The 19198-nt window shown below is 36.0% G+C and overlaps 2 protein-coding genes across 3 annotated transcripts in view; both read right to left on the bottom strand.

Moving 5' to 3' along the window:
• SECA2 (Preprotein translocase SecA family protein) overlaps positions 1-2489 on the bottom strand; it is a 38218-nt gene extending 35729 nt beyond the window's left edge. For both annotated transcript variants that reach the window (XM_085754923.1, XM_085754924.1), the window contains exons 1-10: positions 2271-2489; positions 1975-2179; positions 1818-1882; positions 1420-1540; positions 1213-1304; positions 944-1009; positions 774-838; positions 588-675; positions 343-408; positions 98-213 (exon numbers count right to left, since the gene is read on the bottom strand). In XM_085754923.1, coding sequence (XP_085611049.1) covers positions 98-213; positions 343-408; positions 588-675; positions 774-838; positions 944-1009; positions 1213-1304; positions 1420-1540; positions 1818-1882; positions 1975-2179; positions 2271-2426 — 1040 coding nt within the window. In that variant the 5' untranslated portion in view covers positions 2427-2489. The remainder of the gene's footprint in view (positions 1-97; positions 214-342; positions 409-587; positions 676-773; positions 839-943; positions 1010-1212; positions 1305-1419; positions 1541-1817; positions 1883-1974; positions 2180-2270) is intronic.
• A 3415-nt stretch (positions 2490-5904) lies between these two features.
• On the bottom strand, positions 5905-13794 carry LOC146941142 (zinc ion binding protein). Its single transcript, XM_085754925.1, is given in 8 exon segments — positions 5905-6208; positions 7000-7128; positions 8090-8209; positions 8353-8589; positions 8690-8959; positions 9857-9912; positions 12153-12548; positions 12551-13794. Coding segments are annotated over 8 exon segments (2457 nt in total). The 5' UTR covers positions 13782-13794; the 3' UTR covers positions 5905-6190.
• Positions 13795-19198: the final 5404 nt, after the last annotated feature.

The raw sequence follows: 19198 nt of genomic DNA, 5'->3' as shown, positions 1-19198 counted from the left end.
CTTGAGCAACCATTGGATTTCAAAACATGTAAACAGCAACCAAAGTGAAAGGAAAGCTTTTTCATTCAATAAATATTTAAAGCAGAAGAAAATTCACCTAGCCCAGGGATCATTTTCATCCCAAAGGTCATTTGTTTCAAGAGCCATTTCAGCAAGAGTAATTCCTTCCTCAGTCAACTCCACCGAATTATTTTTGAGTTCCACTTTGTAATGCTGTTAACAAAATAAAATTGGAACGTAGAACTAATTTGGCAAATTATCCAATAAAATAAAGTTCACAGAATGGCTGAAAAGAGAGAAAAGAAGCAAATGATATGATGAAGTGAAAGAAAATGTACTCACAATGTCATGTATAAGCAATTCGGCTACTTTTGCAGCAACAGGGTACCGTGCAGCATCTTGACTAGCCTGTGATTTATAAGAAGAAGCAAGAAACAGTATATCATCAAGTTCAATCAGTTAAAAAAGCACAGGCTAGGTAGACTTTAGACTTCAAAATGATGACAGACTGGACCACGAAAAGGAAAAAAAATAATAAGATGATGACTGACTGGACCACAAGAAATAAAAATGACTCTTGAGCTTACCTCACCACTGATTAACAACGGATTTCTTCCCTCATCTATCAGGACTGAATCTACCTCATCAACAATAGCAAAATGAAATGGCTTTGGCCTGTATTCATGCAGAAGAGTCACCAGTAACCCAATCATATTCCATACCAAAAAGAAAAAAACACAACATCAAAGTTTTCGTTAAGTAATACACACTACCATCTCATCACAAGCTGTTCACTATTTCCAGCAAGATTGTCTCTCAAGTAATCAAAGCCAAGCTCCTAATGTAAGAATGGAAAGAAAAGGAACACAAGGAAATATGCACCGTCAATGATAAATAAATGACAACTAAGAAGATAACCATAGTAACTGAAAATTGTATTTACCGAATTATTGGTATATGTTATATCACATCCATAGTTGAATCTCCGCTCTTCAGAATTCATCCCTTTCTGTGCATGCAAATGTTAAATAATAAGTTCAACAAATATCTTAAATTGTATTATGTATTTACTGTTACAAAAATTATTGAAAACCAGACCCAGTCCATTAACTCCATTTGTACATGATGTCATGAAAACACATGCTCGTATCTATTCCACCACCAAACAATCATAGATAAAAACAAATTTTATCACTGGCAGAGATAATTTACCTGAATAAGACCAACAGAAAGACCTAAGAAACGATGAACGCGCCCCATCCATTCAGCATCACGTTGAGCTAAATAATCGTTGACAGTTACAACTGCAAAGAAATCAAGGTCAGAGCAAGTCATTTTTGTAAAGCCAGATGCCTGCAGCACCTGAAGAAATCACTCAACAACCCATCAAATTTTTGAAGTGTTGGTAATAACACAAACCATGGACACCCTCAGAGGTCAGGGCATTAAGATATGCTGCTAGCGTGGAAACTAAGGTTTTTCCCTCTCCCGTTTTCATCTCAGCAATGGACCCATCATGCAGCACAGCTCCACCGATAATCTAACAACATAAAATTTTCATCAACAACTCTATTACCTACTTATAGTCTTCTATAAACTAAATACGCATAGAATATAATGGAGTTGGCTCTGCAACAAGGAGTGCACTCTAACAACTGAAATTGTAATAAAAACTAAGCAAAACAATAACAAACTATAAGATAGACATAATCTCGATTACTGATGCTAACAAATTCCTCCTCCCTTAACAAATTAACTGCTAACATTGTAGCTATTAAAAAAACGAAACTAAACAGATACAGAGCTGCAGGAGAGACCTGAACATCAAAATGGCGCATTCCAAGTTTTCTTCTGGCAGCCTCACGAACAACAGCAAATGCCTCTGAAACATTAATTCCAATTCATCAAAATTCCATCAAAAGCCATGTCGCGGTTCAAATAGTAATTGAATCAAGCAATGAAAGAATATCTAACCAGCTTGGATATCTGCAAGTGTCTCCCCTCGCTTGAGTCTTAGGCGAAACTCCTCGGTTTTGGCAGCCAACTGCTCATCGGATAACGCCTGAATCCGAGGCTCGAATGCATTAACTGAGTCCACCAGACGGAAGTAGTCACTAACGACCCAGTGGTTCAAGCTGGTGAAGTCAGTGAAAGTCTTATGAATGCGACCAAGATTTTCCTGTAAGGAAGAGAATATACAAGTCAAACAGAGTTAGTTATGGCATATCATCGAACAGTTGGTAGGCACTGAGAAATGAGAAAGAATGAACCTTAATGGATGAGACGGAAGCGAATACGGGTGTGAAACGACGTCGTGGGAAGCGTGTGAAGGAAGGAGAAGGTCGAATGAAGAAGGCATTGGTGTGGGTTGAAGTGGTTCTATGAATGGTGAAGAAGGGTGAGAATGGGTTTGAGAGTGTGGCCATGAAAAAGTGGTGTGGTTATGCTGTGCTTCGAAGTTGAAGAATGAACAAAAGTTGGCTTAAGATGATTTTGCGTGAGGAAGGAAAAAGAGAAATGATAATAGCACACTCTCATCAAATTTTCACAATAATTTGGATTACTTGTTAATCCAAATTTTGTCAAATTTTAATTATCTATTAACCTCCATTACTTGTTAATCCCAAAATTATTTAGGCTTTTTTTTTGTGGTTGGAGTTTGAGCCAACCCCAAACGCTTGTATATATTATGTCTTGTCCCCCAACAGCTGAAGCTTCTCAGTCAACCTAAAAAAAATCTCAGTCAAAAATATTTTCCCAACAAAGAATCTTATATGAAAAATCAAGTTTCACGTCGATTAAAGCTAAAGTCCTAATTAGAGCTTATAAAAAGTGACACGTATCACCTTACTAGACAATTTTGTACTGATGAATCAAATTCAATACAAAAAATATAAAAGATTTTTCGTAAGCATCGCTAATAATTCAAGTTTTTTAACCTTAAAAAAAACCAAGTTTTATACTTGGGTATTTGTGCTTCAAGAGTGCTCTTTCATAAAGCTTTAGATGCATGGTAGGTTGACTAGTGTGTGGCATGATGTGTGGACAACCACACCTTACTCTCTCGGTTGAATCTATGTATGCTTATTGTTAATATTTGTATGGTTGTGTGAAATTTATGGCAACAACATAGTAAAGATTGTGATGTTGGTCTTGTTCGTGGTTGGTTTATTTAGGAGGACGTTGAAGAGGTTTTGAATACTCATCTCTTTTCGTTTATTACGGAGGTTACACTAACATGGTGCCAAGATTCACAAGGTAATTTTATCTTTAAATCTATTTATAAGCTAATTGTAAATAATCTCATTGATATATCTTACTTACATGTGGGTAGTGATTAGTTACTAGTGTGAAGATTGAAAGTTCTCCCTATTACTAAGAATTTTGTGTGGAGATTGTTGCATGACTGCATCCCTACGCGGTCTATGATTCAAACTAAAGGAATTTTTGTGATCAGACTTGTGTCTGGTGTAATGATAGTGTCAAAAGTTCTTATCATTTGTTCAATATTTGGAAATATGTTGGTTTGTAATATTACATCGAGCGACATATTTTAAATGCAGATGGTATTGTTAAGTTGTTAATAAATTGCCCAATTTGCAATGTAGCGTATGGAGTTCTATTTTACGGAGTATTTGGTTGAGTCGTAGTATCGAATTATGGAAAAATATTGTCAAAGATGAGATTGTTGTGTTTATGCTCACTACCATTTTTTTTTTTTTTTGCGACAGTGGTAGATTGCTCGCGTGTCATTTGTCAATTATGCGACATCAACAACTCGAAGTTGGAAATAGTTTGAGTCAAACCTCCTTGGTAATATTGAATGTAATGTTGATGTATCTTCTCATAATAATAAAATTAGCATTGGAATATGTTTGCATGACATGAAATGCTCTTTGATTCGTGCCAGAACAATGACCTTCAGTCCATCATTAATCTTTGAGTTATTCATTGAATTTTCGGTCTTTATTAAGCTATTCATTTTCGGTCTTTATTAAGCTATTCCTTGAACTCAAAGATAGTCTTCATTTGAATAAAAAAAGACAATTCTTCATTTGAATAAAAAAGACCAAGATTGTGAAGTCGCCGGTGAAGTCGCCATTTTTGTAGACCAAGATTTTCCCCGAGTGTCAAGCCATTGATGAATTAGATGCTAATATGGTGGTAGATAGTCTTCATTTGAATAAAAAAGACAATTCTTGTATTGGTAGATAGTTTTCATTTGAATAAATAAGACAATTCTTATTTTGGTTTTATTATTCGTGATTTTATTCATTAGTTCAAAATCTTTGGTAGAATTCACTAGATGATAAAGCTAATGCAATGACTCATCAACTAGCTCGAGCGGCTACATATAAGATTGGTGCTCATGAATTTGATGTTACTCCATATTTTATTGAACAAGTTATTGCTAATGATAAACTAATGTAGTAACATCATTATGCTAACAAGTGCCCTTAAGGGCGCTTGTTAAGGAAACCAAAAGTAGTATATTTCTTGTTTATAGGGAAAACCAAAAGTAGTATGTTTACATTGGATTCAACAATGTTTTGACTTTTAAAAAGTTATATTCATCATTTTTCACCAATTCCCAATGCAATATTTCTATTTTTATCATCTTAGCCAATGCCCCAAGGACACTCTTTAGCATTTACCTTAAAAAAAATATCTATTAAAAACAACTAACGAAGATTTTTATTTTTCAAGTCTACATTTGTTTACAAATTGTGGTTAATGACGTTCAAACTTTGTTAATTATATTCGGTGTATGTCATAAATAATCGGTTCCATCCTTTAAAACAAGTGGCAACAACTTGTTATATATATTAGTTAACATAGTTAATCACACATTTTGAATTGTATTAACCATTTAAATTGTTGTCAAATTTTGTTGTTAAGTTTGTATGTCAAAATAACACAGCTCTAAACAAAAACACCATTTCTATTATTAAACTATCAATTATTATTAATTAATGGGTGGTACTTGAGACGAATAAGTTGACAAATATGTTTTTGAAATTGAAATTGTTTTTTTTTACATGAAATTGAAATTGTAAATTTAAGCAAAATGCATCCCAAGTTGGTGGGGCTTGAGATGAATAAATTGAAGGTTTTTATTTATTTTTTTTAATTGTAAACTATTGATCAATTTGGTTTCTAGGATATTTTTTGACAATTTTTATCAGCATAAATTTTAAATGAGAATCTACAACTAAATACTTAAAATTAAATTGGTCCAAAATATTAATGTCAAATTGGTCCCCTTATTTGTGGGAAACAACTATCTAATTTGTTTCCTCCACAAATTCAAAAATGGTGAAAACAAGAAGTGCTCCAACAACCTAAACAGACATAGTTATGACACATAGCTTTTGGAGCTACTCCACAAGCAGCAATATTCATCTCCAAGCTTAACAATTGCCTCAAACTACTAAAAATACACAAATACCATTTATACAGTGATTATGAACCTTCTGTCTAACACTCACAGGTCACACATATTTCTCATATTTCCAAAGTCAAAATCGGGGTAGGGTTAAGGGAAAAAATTCTCGTATAGCTCAATCAGTAGTAGTGAGATTCCATGAATCTTTGTACTTTCCAGGATAAGGTTCGGAAGGCAAAAGCTCATCAAAGGGAGTTGAGAAGGTCATGAGTGACAATTTTGGTGAGCCCAACCCCGTCATCGAGTTTGAACTCAGTGGAGGCACCAAAATGTATTGCAAAAATACGCGTTTATTTTATCAGTACCTATTAAATATATAAATATTCAACGAGTTTTATCAATGGATATCCGAGTGGTTTGAGTAACATTTACATCCCGACTGCCCTTGTTCAACCCTGAAAAAACAGGTTAACAAACCGAAAGTATCTGTAATGATGGATACCTGGCAAGACAAGACGAATATAAATTTGATTACATTAACTAAATACATTACAATATAATTATTTACTGTCAAGTTATATACAAACCCCAAGAACCAATGCCCCAAAAAGAAAATATCAGTTGAACGTGTACAGAACACCCTGTAGAGGCATAATTTGGATTGGATTATCTACATCTGGAGAGAAATTGAGAATCAACCAGAACTCTGGAAACCGAGCTTCGTATATATACAGCAAAATTTCGGAAATATTCAAAACATTCAACTGAAAGTTGAGCAATCAAACTGTTGATGACAGCTGTGTACTATTTAGCACGATAAACCTGCAGAAATCAAATTAATAATAGCTGTTGAGTCTTGAAGATTTCATAAGCATAAACAAAAGAGACAGAAAAGGAGTGATAACGTTGCATAATAAACTTTAAATCATTATAAATAATTATGCATTCTATCAACTCTCTGTCGAGGTGTATAGATTTAAATTTGCTGGTGCATGCAAAGAATATAGCAACATGTTTCAATATAAGTATTTACTTTACACCATTGGTAGAATATTTCTGTGGTATCCTCACAAAGCTGAACATACACTTTCAAAGTTTCAAATATTTCTTTTTTCGGTAAACATTTAGGGAGTGAGCAGAAACTTATCATTTGATACATTTTCATCGATTTTTCATTCAACAATATGGGAGGATTAATTATCAAATCAGAATTCAACCATGCAGTAGCTAGCATTATGCACTCAATTGAAGCTTGTCACACATTGGCTTTCTTTATAAAACACGAGAATAAGGCAGGTTGTCAAATAGGTCAGATGTTAATATTTCCTGGTTGATCATCCACATAGGAATTAGGATGCCTCCAACTGTTTTGTTTTAAAAATGCATTTTCTTCAATTGAGTAGGGAGAAAGAAAATAACATCTACACGGCTCTAGGTTGAGTTATCTTTCCATTGACCAAGACATGGGAAAGTTTGTGTAACCAAAGCATGTGATTTCCATTATGTCAATATTTCATTTGTGCAACACAAAGCATGCTCTCTAATGTTGAGATACGAAAATACTTGTTGAGGCCACAGTTTAACAACTAGTATAACTGAAAGAAGTAGGATACCTTGATAGACTTGTCACCATATCCAATATAAAGTTTTCCTTGGCTGCATAATATAGCTGTCACAACAGAACTGGAAGGAATGGATCCAAATGCGTTGACGGTCAGTTCTAACTCATCTCCTGATAATTCCTACAATTCAATACTCTTTTTAATGAATTTCTATGCTAACTGAACAAATAATATTAAAAATTCAAAGAAAACATTGCAGTTCAAGGATACAACAATATCTAACTATATCTATTATCTTGAGGTATCTAATCTTAGATTATCTCATAAGATTAGTTTCTTATTCAAGATTATCTTATACAATCTCTTAAGAATGGTTTCAATATTTCTTGGTTATTATCATGATTGGTTTCCCTATTTAATTATGGATTAGTGTAAGTTAGGGTTAGCATTTTAGTCTTACTGTATCAAATCAAATCATCAATTATATCAAACCACATTCATAATTTAAAAGTCTTCAATCTATTTCTTTCCTATTTAAGCAAATCCTGATAACTCCAACATGGAGTGGTACCCATCTTCCTTGATAGATTGTGCCGCTATTCTGCTACAAAATCTGAAACTCAACTAAAATTTGAAACTTTATTCTTCTTGCCAGCTGTAAACATATTCATGTCTTATCTCTTCTCTCTCAGGTTTTCTCTATGTTTGTGTTTGAAGTTCTCATCTGTTATGTCATTTTCCAATATGTCCAAAATCTCATCTCCATCGTCTCAATTTAGTATTGTCTCATATTCCAGATGTGATTTGACCTTGTCGATCTTAAGATCAAAATATATTATTTGGTTGTTTTTCAGTTTCAATGTGGACATTTATTAGTTTACTTTATCTTTAGGCGTAGTCTCAGACAACATGAGAGTATCTCACAATATTTTGAAATTATCTTAGAGTATCTTAATTTATTTCCTAGGATTATTTTATCAACATGGTTGTGAACATGGTTAATGTAAAACCCTGTAACTTCAACAATCATAATTGAGTTTTAACAAATTTAAATGATTAACATAGCAAGAAGCAAGCTGACTTCACTAAGTTCATGTCAATGTAATTCCCAAAAACATAGCACAAGATTTTGCATTTCTACCTGTATATTAACATTTTTGTCCCAACCTCCTGTATAAAGCCATTTTCCCTGCAGACTCATAGCAAAAATGGCACCATTATGCAATGTTTTGGAACTCAGGAACACGTCATTTCTCCAGACCTAAATAGGCAAAAAAATAGAAAAGATGTTACCAAACAATGCCAGGAGATGATTATATCGAGTCAAGTGTATTTCATTTCAAATGGGCTACAACTCATTAATATTTTAAAGGGAAGGAACACAGTTCTAAAAAAGAAAGAAACCTTTATGCAACCATTCTCATATGCTGCAACCAGCAAATCCCTACTAGCAGTAATAGCCAGGATAGACTTCATCTCTCCAGGAAGATCTTCCCCTAGCACCGCCAACGGGCTATGATCATTAAGACTCCACAATCGGACGGTTCCATCCCAACTACCACTGTAAAGAACCTCATCACATACTGAAAGTGTGGAAACTACAGATTTGTGGCCATCCATTGTGTACATCAAAGTTCCGTCCTGGAAAAATGTAGTGAGTATATCATCCCAAAGAATGCACTTTGAAATGAAGCTTTTGTCTAAAGCAGCACCATGTGCATACAAAGAAAATGACACTCACCTTCAATGACCAAGCTTTGATTGTTCTATCTCCACTTCCAGTGTAGAGAAGATTTCCAAAAGCAGTCAAGGAATGTATACCACTAAAGCGCCAATCCTTCTGCTCATACCATTTCCTCAAGGGATCTTGACTAAGAGGTGCATCAATCCCCCAGACAAATATGCCCCCACCACTGTCACCACTTATACACAATTGTTCTTCATCATCAACATAAACTAGAGCCATGACTTTATTCTCATGACCTCTAAACGTGTGTAAATGAGAAAAGTCCTACATAAAATTTGCATGGATGAAACTCGTCAACAGAATAGCTGAGGAAGAGCTCGTATCATAACAACCATATTACTCTGTAGCAAAAGACTATAGCTCCAAAAAAAAAAATTGTTAAGAATCATGTTTTGATGTTGCATAACAATCTAGCATTCAAGATGCTAATTTCCAGTTTTATGTAAAGAAAAGAGTGTACTAATCCTGCATAGCTGAAGGTGGGAAAAGTAAATGCGCATTTGAGGGGAATATACTGATCACAATTTGTCATTGAATTCAAATTTTGGGAATCATCTACAGTCTAACCCACTCGAGCAAACACACTTGTTTACATTTATTTTTGAAGGAAATCTTAATTTTTAAAAGAAAAAAGGAAGCAAGTGTATTGTGTATCACAAATGGAAATGTGAAATTATCACATTCATCTATTTTCCTCTCACTTTTTATTTATTGGTTTACAAAAAAAAAAAAAATATTGTTTGTATATGAGAAGTGCTAGCAATACACTCTCCTATTTATTAAAATAAAATGGATCCCACTATTTTGGGGATGGGTCCCACCAAATTATGCAGAACACAATTAAACTTTGTAGAATTCGTGTGAATTTCAACCAATGGGAAAGCGTCCTGAAAGAAGGGTATTAGTGAGTGTGTTATTAGCATTTATGTTTGTGTATCGGTGCTAAGCACTTATCAAAAGGTATCTGCTAACTGGTGTCATGTTGGGAAAAACAAACCTGAATAACTATTTACTGGAAAGTATCAAAAGAAATTTCTAACTTAATTACATTTATTGAAAAATTAATGACGACATCCTCATGCAAAGATTATTAATGAGATTATGCTATTTGAAAAGCACCCAATAGAATGTTAGCAGGTACTTGTAATTTAGAAGTGTTACCTGCAAGGACCATACACGGACAGTTTTATCAAAAGATGAGCTAAACAGATATCCCCCTGTGAAACTAAACAAATGATTGTTAGAATTAAATATACTAACAAATCGTCACATATACTAACAAATCACATGCAAATGGACGCAACAGCTCTCTCTGAATAACACTCAGGCTGAGCAATGACTATTCTATCAAATAGTTCCCCACCAGCACAAAGTTCCTTCACAAGGTGCACACTTAAGTGATCCTCTTAAGCACCTTTGAATTCCACAATATTTGGTTGGCCTGATATAAGTTGCAGAATCTGAATCTCTCTCCTAAAATCTTCTCTATCATATTCAGACTTAAGATTCCTCTTTAATATTGATGTACAAGCATAATTTAGACCAATGGAATTCTCGGTGCAAAAATAAGCTATCCCAAGTTTCCCTTTACCTAATATTTGACCTAAACTGTAGAACTTGCTTATATCTTGAAAGGGTTTGCCTAATATGTGTCTAGCGAGTGGATTTTGGATTTGATGGGGTCACCGTTGAAGCGTGTGTATGTGACTATGGTTTTGGTGGTGTTCTTGAACTACGAAACTGATTGGAAGATGGTGCAAAAGTAATGTACCCGTAACTACTACCACCGTCGCCGCCATCACCACTATATGTGGCGGTTGATCCATGGAGGGCACTAACCTCTACAACCGGTTTATTTCCCTTGCTACACAGGACAACCCATTTTATGAAGATTTAACAAAAATGCGATGACTAGAAAGTGTGTCCGGTATATATAGAAAAGAAAGCGGCTGAAAACAATGGAGTGAAAATAATTTATTTCTTTTGCTGGCTGATTGCTTCATAAAGACCATTATGAAAAATTTATCACAATTTTTTATCACGGATTCAATCATGGCGCAAAGGAAGATTCAATTGCTTGGTTAGAAAAAGAAGAAAAAATATATATTTTTGTTATGTTACATGTCACTTTGCAATATCAATGTATCATTAATGTCTCTTTTTTTCATAAAAACATAAAACTAATGTTTCTTTTTATAAAATACCCTTTACCATTTATTACTCTTTCTTCTTTCAATTCTTTGAATCTCTTTTTACGATGTCATTAATAAAGAATAATTTTGTAAAATCACTCATAGTTTCTTTTTCAATACAAAATTAACTACATTTCGTAGTATGAGTAAAAATGTCATAACGACTAATAATAAAATGGCGGTGACGAAGGTGGTGATTACGAGATACATTACTTTTACACCGTCTTCCAATCAGTTTTAGATTTCAAGAACACCACCGGAACCACGAGTCACACACACACGCTTCAACAATGACTCCATCAAATCCAAAATCCATTGCCGTACGAGATATTAGGCAAACCCTTTCAAGATATAAGCAAGTTCGACGGATTAGGTCAAATATTAGGTAAAGGGAAACTTGGGATAACTTATTTTTACACCGAGAATTCCACCGGTCTAAATATGCTTATGCTTATACGTCGATATTAAAGAGGAATCTTAAGTATGAAGATGACAGAGAAAATTTTAGGAGAGAGATTCGGATTCTTTAGCTTTTATCGGGCCAACCAAATATTGTGGAATTCAAAGGTGCTTACGAGAATCACTTAAGTGTGCACCTTGTGATGGAACTTTGTGTTGGTGGGGAACGATTTGATAGAACATTCGTTGCTCAGCCTGAGTGTTATTCGAGAGAGAGTTGTTGATTTCATTGCATGATCGTCACATATACTAACAAATCACAACACCACAAGTGAAACACTGCCGATGAAATAGGTGAAGCAACCTCAACGCATATGCTAACTAAGAGCCAAGTATATAGGTTGCATTTAAATGTGGCACACTAAATTGCACATTAGGAACACCAAATTTTGATGTATTATGAGACTTGTCCATCTCAATTCAGTCATTTGATGTTAGCTGATGTGTTGGGGATCACTACCCCTTGTGTGATTTCCGTGTAGTTCTTTTTCGAACTTAGGCCCTCTTTGTAGATAAAAAAAAACTGTGACCATCCAACTCAAAGCTGTATGGTGATCTGTCGTCCAATTGAAGACCCGTAGAAGACCTTAAGTGATCCTTAAGCCTATTTATCAGATAACCTATCTATCACTCAATTGAAGACCTTAACCCTACATCACCTCTTTGATAAGAAATGGAAATATAATTTATTTTATACCTTGAAAATATAGTGTTAAGTAGCATGTTATCAAATCATGCAACAAGTTATATCATGAAATATGATTGATAGAGATTGCAGTGTTTGAATATGAGCTCAGAATTCATACCTCCTATAGCTAATCCAGTGATACAACCAAGATGGCCTTGCAGATCTTTAAGCTCAATCATTCCTTGAGATAAGCTAGGAGTGAAGTCTTCATCGGATATATTTTCCGCACCTTGAAGAATATCAGGTTGACCACCATCTTCTTTTGCCTGCAACCCGTGTTCTCTCGGCTCCTTAGAACTTTCCTCAAGCAACTGACACAACTTGGCAAGAATTACAGGGTGACCTGTGTTGTTCCTATTTACTGTAAGCTCCGAATCACCCAAAAAACCAAATTGGTGTTTGGCTAACAAATCCTGAATGGATTTCCTTACATCCACAACATCTGGACGATTTTCCGGATTGATGTCCAGACACTTGCAAAGAGTCTTCTTAAGTGATAGGTATTCAGAGCCAATTTTTCTTCCAAAACAAAACTAACTTTCTCCACCCAAGAAATATAACTAGCCGAAACATCAAGACCAATCCCTTCACTCATTTCAAAGGTAGTCCGAGGGAGTTTGTTTCCAATAAGAACCCGCAGTAACACACAAGCCAACGACCATACATCCGAGCCATACCCAATTGGATATCTCGAATCCCCGCTCTCTGGATTAACAACCCTCTTGTTCAAAAACTTAGACAAAACCTCGGGGCTAACAAAAAGCTCATTCTCTGGATCCAAACATTCCGTACACATTGATTCGTGTGATGATTCATCACCTGTACCACCAGAAACCTGATCCATAATCTTTCTTCCCATCACCAACACCTCATTCAAATCAATATAAACCCCACCAAGCTCATCAAAACAGAAACACGAAATTCCCAAACTGCCAGCAACCAAACCTTCCAAATTCAAAGCAATCACAGCTTCAATAACACCCTTAGCAATCATTCCAAAACTAAAAAACCCATCTTTATCCAAATCCAAACCGCCCCCATTCATCAATCCACCAAATTTCTCCAAAACCATATCACATTGCCTCTCACAAACCAAATACAGACTACCACCAACAACCTCACTCCACAATCCATAAACCCTACACAACCTACTCTGCCTCACAGAAGCTTCTAGAATCAAACCTAACCCCTCTCTGAAAACCTCATTCATCCCCTCCAAACACTTGATAACCCAAGCAACATAACTAAACTTAAACTTTGAATCAGTAACCGGAGACAAAGTAACAATCGGAGCTAAACTCACCGTACGGTTAACTCCAAAGCAAACCCTACCTTTAGAACTCGAATTAAACCTACCAACACCGTCCTCCGTAACGGAAACGGTGTCGTGAGGAAGAATCCAATCCTTCCAAGCAGCGTAAAACTCATCAGACCAGAATTTAGAGGAATAAGCATATTCATTGTTGATTGAGGACCGTTGATTTTGAGATGATGATGAAGAGTGGTGTTGTTGTTGGAGGGAGATTCTGAGTAGATCGATGTTTTTGGGAAGAGAAGAAGGGCCTTGATTGGGAGAGTATTTAACGAGTTGAGTACAAGCGGGGCAACGAATTGTGTTTGGAAATCGCGGTGGAAGGTGTACAAGACAAGCTTCACAAACAGTGTGGCCGCATGAGAGTACTCGTGGAATGGCGTTTTCGTCGTCGTAGTTTTGAAGACACACTGGGCACTCCGGTAACTCCTCCATGTCAGAACAGTTTACAGTTTCTACACAGCGTCGTTTCTTATAAAAACATTACGATTTTGGCCTTACCTAAACGACAATTTTGAGTTCTGAAATTATTCCAAATTTACATCATTTTGTCACGTTGAGTGATGTCATAGTTTCTCCAAGTTTTTATTTTTTTACGAAATAGTTTCTCTCCAAAAGCAAGTACTTCGGTTCAATTTATATTTATATTTATATAAAAATAATTAATTTTAAGATACATTAAATTAAATAATTTATGTATTTAAAATATATTTTATACCAAATATAAAAATTATTCAATTTATTTAAAAAGTCAGTTTTTTTTTTAAAAAAAAGACTAGAGAAAGTGTTTTATAGAAAGAAAAAAATGCTAACATATGCTCTTGGATAGTCATCCGTCCCATAATAAGTAAGTCATTTACACAAAGAATTAAGGGGCAAATATGCTATAACGAGCTACACTTTGCAAGGGTTAATCTAACATGTCAACAAATTTAATACTTAGTCTACCGTATGATATGTCATAAGCTTGTTTTTTAGGTTTGAGATTGACGTTTTGAAAGCTTAATATGTCTTACGGGTCTATTTAAAAAGTTTATTTCATATGAACATATTTAAATAAGCGATACGATATAAATTTAAATAGAACAGACAAACTAATGGACCAATGATATTAAACTCTCCTATAATATTTAACGTGAATTTTTAGAAAATTTGACTATGTATTATAACATATTTCAACTCTAGTTAAATATGCGAAAATTAATGTATACTAATAAACTTAAATTACGAAAAGGTTAACAAGTTTAAATATTATTTTTGGTTATAAACCTAAAAAAAAACTACTTGAATGGGAGTATTTTGATTCATGATAAATAATTTAGGGACACTATTTTTTTTCACACCTTTTTTAATACTTAATTAAATGAAAATCACATGAATATAAAAATGGATAACGGTGATGCGATACATCAATATTATCAATTGATAAGAGAATAAATGTTAAAAGAGCATTGAAAAAAAGTGTTCTAAATTTGATAATACTATCTCTCTACATAGATAGATAAATTACACCCAAAATTTTGATTATACAAGAGGAGAAGTTGGAAAGTGTGGATGATCACTTATCATCACTTCTTTTCCATCAACGACTCCTCGGTTTCGTTTCGTGATGATTTTGTGGTGCATTTGAAAGCGGAGAAAAAACAAGATGTTGAACGACATCGAGACTCATCCAGGCATATTTCAATGCTTATGGCGCGGGATATTTTGTTGCAATGGGCCAAGCGGGCAAATGTTAAGAAGCCCACATACCGAATCATATATTCATTCATTCCATTCAATTCCATAACGATCTCACGCACGATAACAAAAAACTAGGGTTCCAAAATAACCCAATCAATCCTCCGATAAAAGATAACAAAAGCGATGTCAATCGAGAAGGTTAAGGGCGATGATGACGTCTCCTGCGGACCCAAACCCAAATGGTGTTATTCCGACCGGTGGTTGCTTGGAAGCATCGGGCCGACAGGCCGACTCGGACGACGAAGGTGGGGATCTCGCTTGTAACACCCCGTTTTCCCAACATAAAAATTTCATTTAAAATCGAGTATTTAATTCATAACGGAATGCTACACACTTTACTTTAACATCTCAAAACGAGATAATAATAATTATCCTTCAAATTCAACATCATGAAAAATCTTAAACTGTTGCGGCGGAAAATAGTTCAACATTTTAAAGTCTTGGCACGCGGGCCTTATTGGAAAATCTCATAAATTAGTTCATAAAAGAGACACGTAAGGAATAGAAGTAAAAGCAAGCCCCCATCCCGTTACGTATCGAGCACCTAGACACCAACCGAGAGTCCACTCATGAACGCCTCTAATCTTTATTACCCGCACATTACCCACGGTCGAGGCAACATATACGCGAAGGGGTGAGATTTCATAATCAATACATTAAGCATATAATCCAATAAAATGCATTTAACAACTTAAACATTAATAACATATCAACAATTAACAATTAGCATATTTTTCATTACATAACAAATACAATCATCAAATACCATTACTAATTTTCATCACAAATCATAATCAACTTAACACTCAACTTGACGACACAACTCATCCTTGACCATGCAACTCTATCAACTCAACAACAACCTAACAACACGACTCATCTTTGACCATGCAACTCTATCAACTCGACAACAACTCGACAACTTAAACATCATGAACTTCTTGATATGCAAATGCATGTGGTACCAATCGGCAACAAAATGAGCATAATAGGCTCTTCAACGTGTGAGCACAAAGGCTGCCGGGCCTAAAGCCCCCAACTTTAATGAGCACTGAAAGGCCGGGCCTAAAGCCCCCAACTTTAATGAGCACAAAGGCTGCCGGGCCTAAAGCCCCCAACTTTAATGAGCACAAAGGCTGCGGGCCTAAAGCCCCCAACTTTAATGAGCACAAAGGGCCTAAAGCCCCCAACTTTAATGAGTATGCAATGAACTCAACTTCCAACAACTTAGACAACGACGTGTACAACTCATACGACTCATAATCACGGACGACTTCTTAAATTCCAACAACATAGACCGACTCATGCAACCTCGAAGACACTAACGATCGACAACGAGAAAACGACGGCAACATACAACAATTAACAACGCTTGAATGTGTTAACATTCACATAAAGAATTAATTACATCAATATAAATATCATAAAACATCATTATAGCATTCATGCAGCAACACTTCTAGTTTCGGTCACCATAACGGACTTCGGAGCTTATGAAAGCATCCTAAACGACTCTCTAACTTACTTCTAAGGTCATCTCAAGACTACACGTGCGAAAGGATCGCATCGGGACAATTTTGGGCAACTAACGGCCTAACTCGCGGTGGCGAGTAACTTCACTCGCAATGGCGAGCAAAGTGTGCATTCAGGTGCCTACGTATTTACTCGCGGTGGCGAGTTATTACGCTCGCGGTTGCGAGCTCACGAGTCACTCGCGGTTGCGAGTTGTGTTGCTCGCGATTGCGAGTTCGGGTTCTAGCTCGCGAGGCGAGTGTTCTTGCTCGCAGTGCGAGCGATGAATGTCGATACGGCCGAAACCTAAAAATCACAACTTTTCCCTATATTCATGATTCCTTCATCCAAATAGCATCTAATTATCATCTTAAGTCATATCTAAGGTCTGTACACTAATTTTGCATCAATCTAACATACGTTCTTGATTCATTCATCAAAATTGATCTTAAACCTAATACTCAATTCTCACCAAAACTTAACCTAATCATGCTAAATTCATCCTATAGAATTATACCCTTAATAATATTGAAAATTAGTCCCACCCTTACTGGATTGAAGCTTTCACGAGACACAACGAACTCAAGGCGGCCGCGAATTCAAAAGTTCCTCATGGTTGCGTCTCTCATCTGCAAGGCGACTAATGACCCATAAAATCTACAAGCAAGGTGCTACCTTGATCTCATCACTTTGTTGCATCGATTTATATGTGTTTCTCATAGAAGGTCATATCTCTTCCCACTTGCGACGCTACATATGTTAGGAGGGTTATATGTTGTTACGCTAATTTGGTCTCACGATGGCTATGGCACTTGTTTTCCATATATATATATACTAGGTAAATTAGGTTAACCTGGTACCCATCCTTGCCTTCCACGTCACTCAATATCTATTAATAAATGTGTCCCATTATTATAGGATTACTTAGCGTAGGCATTTGTCATCTAATTTTCTTCTCCTACCACCAATCTTACTCATCTCACAACACGGCCCACTTGTTAGTATTTTATTTTATTTCTCATATCTTATTTTATAAAATAAGTCACACCAACATAACAACTTCACAACATCATATACTCCACATAATTTATTTATAAATCATATAAACTACTCAACTTCATAAATCATATAAGCATATATTTATAAATATATTCTAAACTTCATTGAATTAATTAAATAGTTAAGACGGGCGTTACAACTCTCCTCAACTTATAGAATTTTCGTCCTCGAAAATTTACCTCGAAAACAACTACGGATAAGACTCCATCATCTTACTCTCTAGCTCCCATGTCGAGCTTTCACCGGTCGCTCCACCCCAAACAACTCTCACTAGAGGAATCTCCTTGCCTCTCAACGTCTTCATCTTGCGATCATCAATCCTCAAGGGTAAGGTCTCTACCGTAAGGTTGTCTCTAACTTGCACATGTCATCGACTACGAATCACATGGGACGGGTGCGGAACATACTTCCTCAATTGCGACACATGGAACACATCATGCAAATTCGATAAATGAGGTGGTAAGCCAACTCATAAGCCACCGTGCCAATTCTCTCGGATATACGATAAGGACCAATAAACTTTGGAGTCAACTTCTTTGACTTCAATGCACGACCGACACCGGTCGTTGGAGTAACTCTCAAGAACACATGGTCTCCCTCTTGAAACTCAAGGTCTTTCTTACGCTTATCATGGTAGCTCTTGTCGACTGCGACGCTTTCATCTTCTCTTGAATCATCTTCACCTTCTCGGTAGTACGGTGAACAATTTTTGGTCCTAGAACCACACTTTCCTTAGGTCTCGAAACCAACACAACGGAGTCCTACACCTCCGACCATACAAAGCCTCGAAAGGTGCCATCCCAATACTTGAATGATAGGTTTGTTATTATATGTGAACTCTATTAACGGGAGATGACTATCCCAAATCCCACCTTGCTCGAGTACACAAACTCTCAACAAGTCTTCGAGTGATTTGAATCGTTCTTTCCGTGACCATCTTGTTTGAGGATGATAAGCCGAACTCAATCTCAACTTAGAGCCTAAAGCCTCTTGCAAACTCTTCCAAAATCTAGAAGTAAATCTTGGATCTCTATCGACACGATGCTTGAAGGAACACCATGCAATTTCACTATGTCTCGAATATAAATCTCGCTAACCGAGCCACGGGAAAACTAATATTAATCGGAAGGAAATGTGCCGACTTCGTCAATCCGTCAACAATCACCCAAATAGCGTCATTTCTCTTAGGAGTATTCGGCAAACTTGTCACAAAATCCATGGATATACTATCCCATTTCCATTCGGTACATCTAACGGTGTCATCAACCCGGCGGGTTTCGATGCTCTACCTTCGACTTCGACAAATCAAACAAGAGTACACAAATTGTGCCACATCACGTTTCAATCACGACCACCAAAACGGCTTCTTTAAATCATGATACATCTTTGTAGCTCCGGATGAATGCTCGAAGCTACTCCTATGACTCTCTTCCGAATCATCCTTTTTATCTCATCATTGTCTGGAATACAAATCCTACCTCGGAACCTCAACACACCTTGATCATCGACTTTAAAGTCACCATCTTCAGTTTGATTAC

Source organism: Medicago sativa, chromosome 3, assembly GCF_051527215.1.
Source record: "Medicago sativa cultivar Bolivia chromosome 3, Bolivia_mono, whole genome shotgun sequence".
In the NCBI taxonomy this organism is placed as follows: Eukaryota; Viridiplantae; Streptophyta; class Magnoliopsida; order Fabales; family Fabaceae; genus Medicago; species Medicago sativa.
The sequence above is the reverse complement of the archived record's forward strand: the minus strand, read 5'-3'. Positions and strand labels throughout refer to the sequence as shown.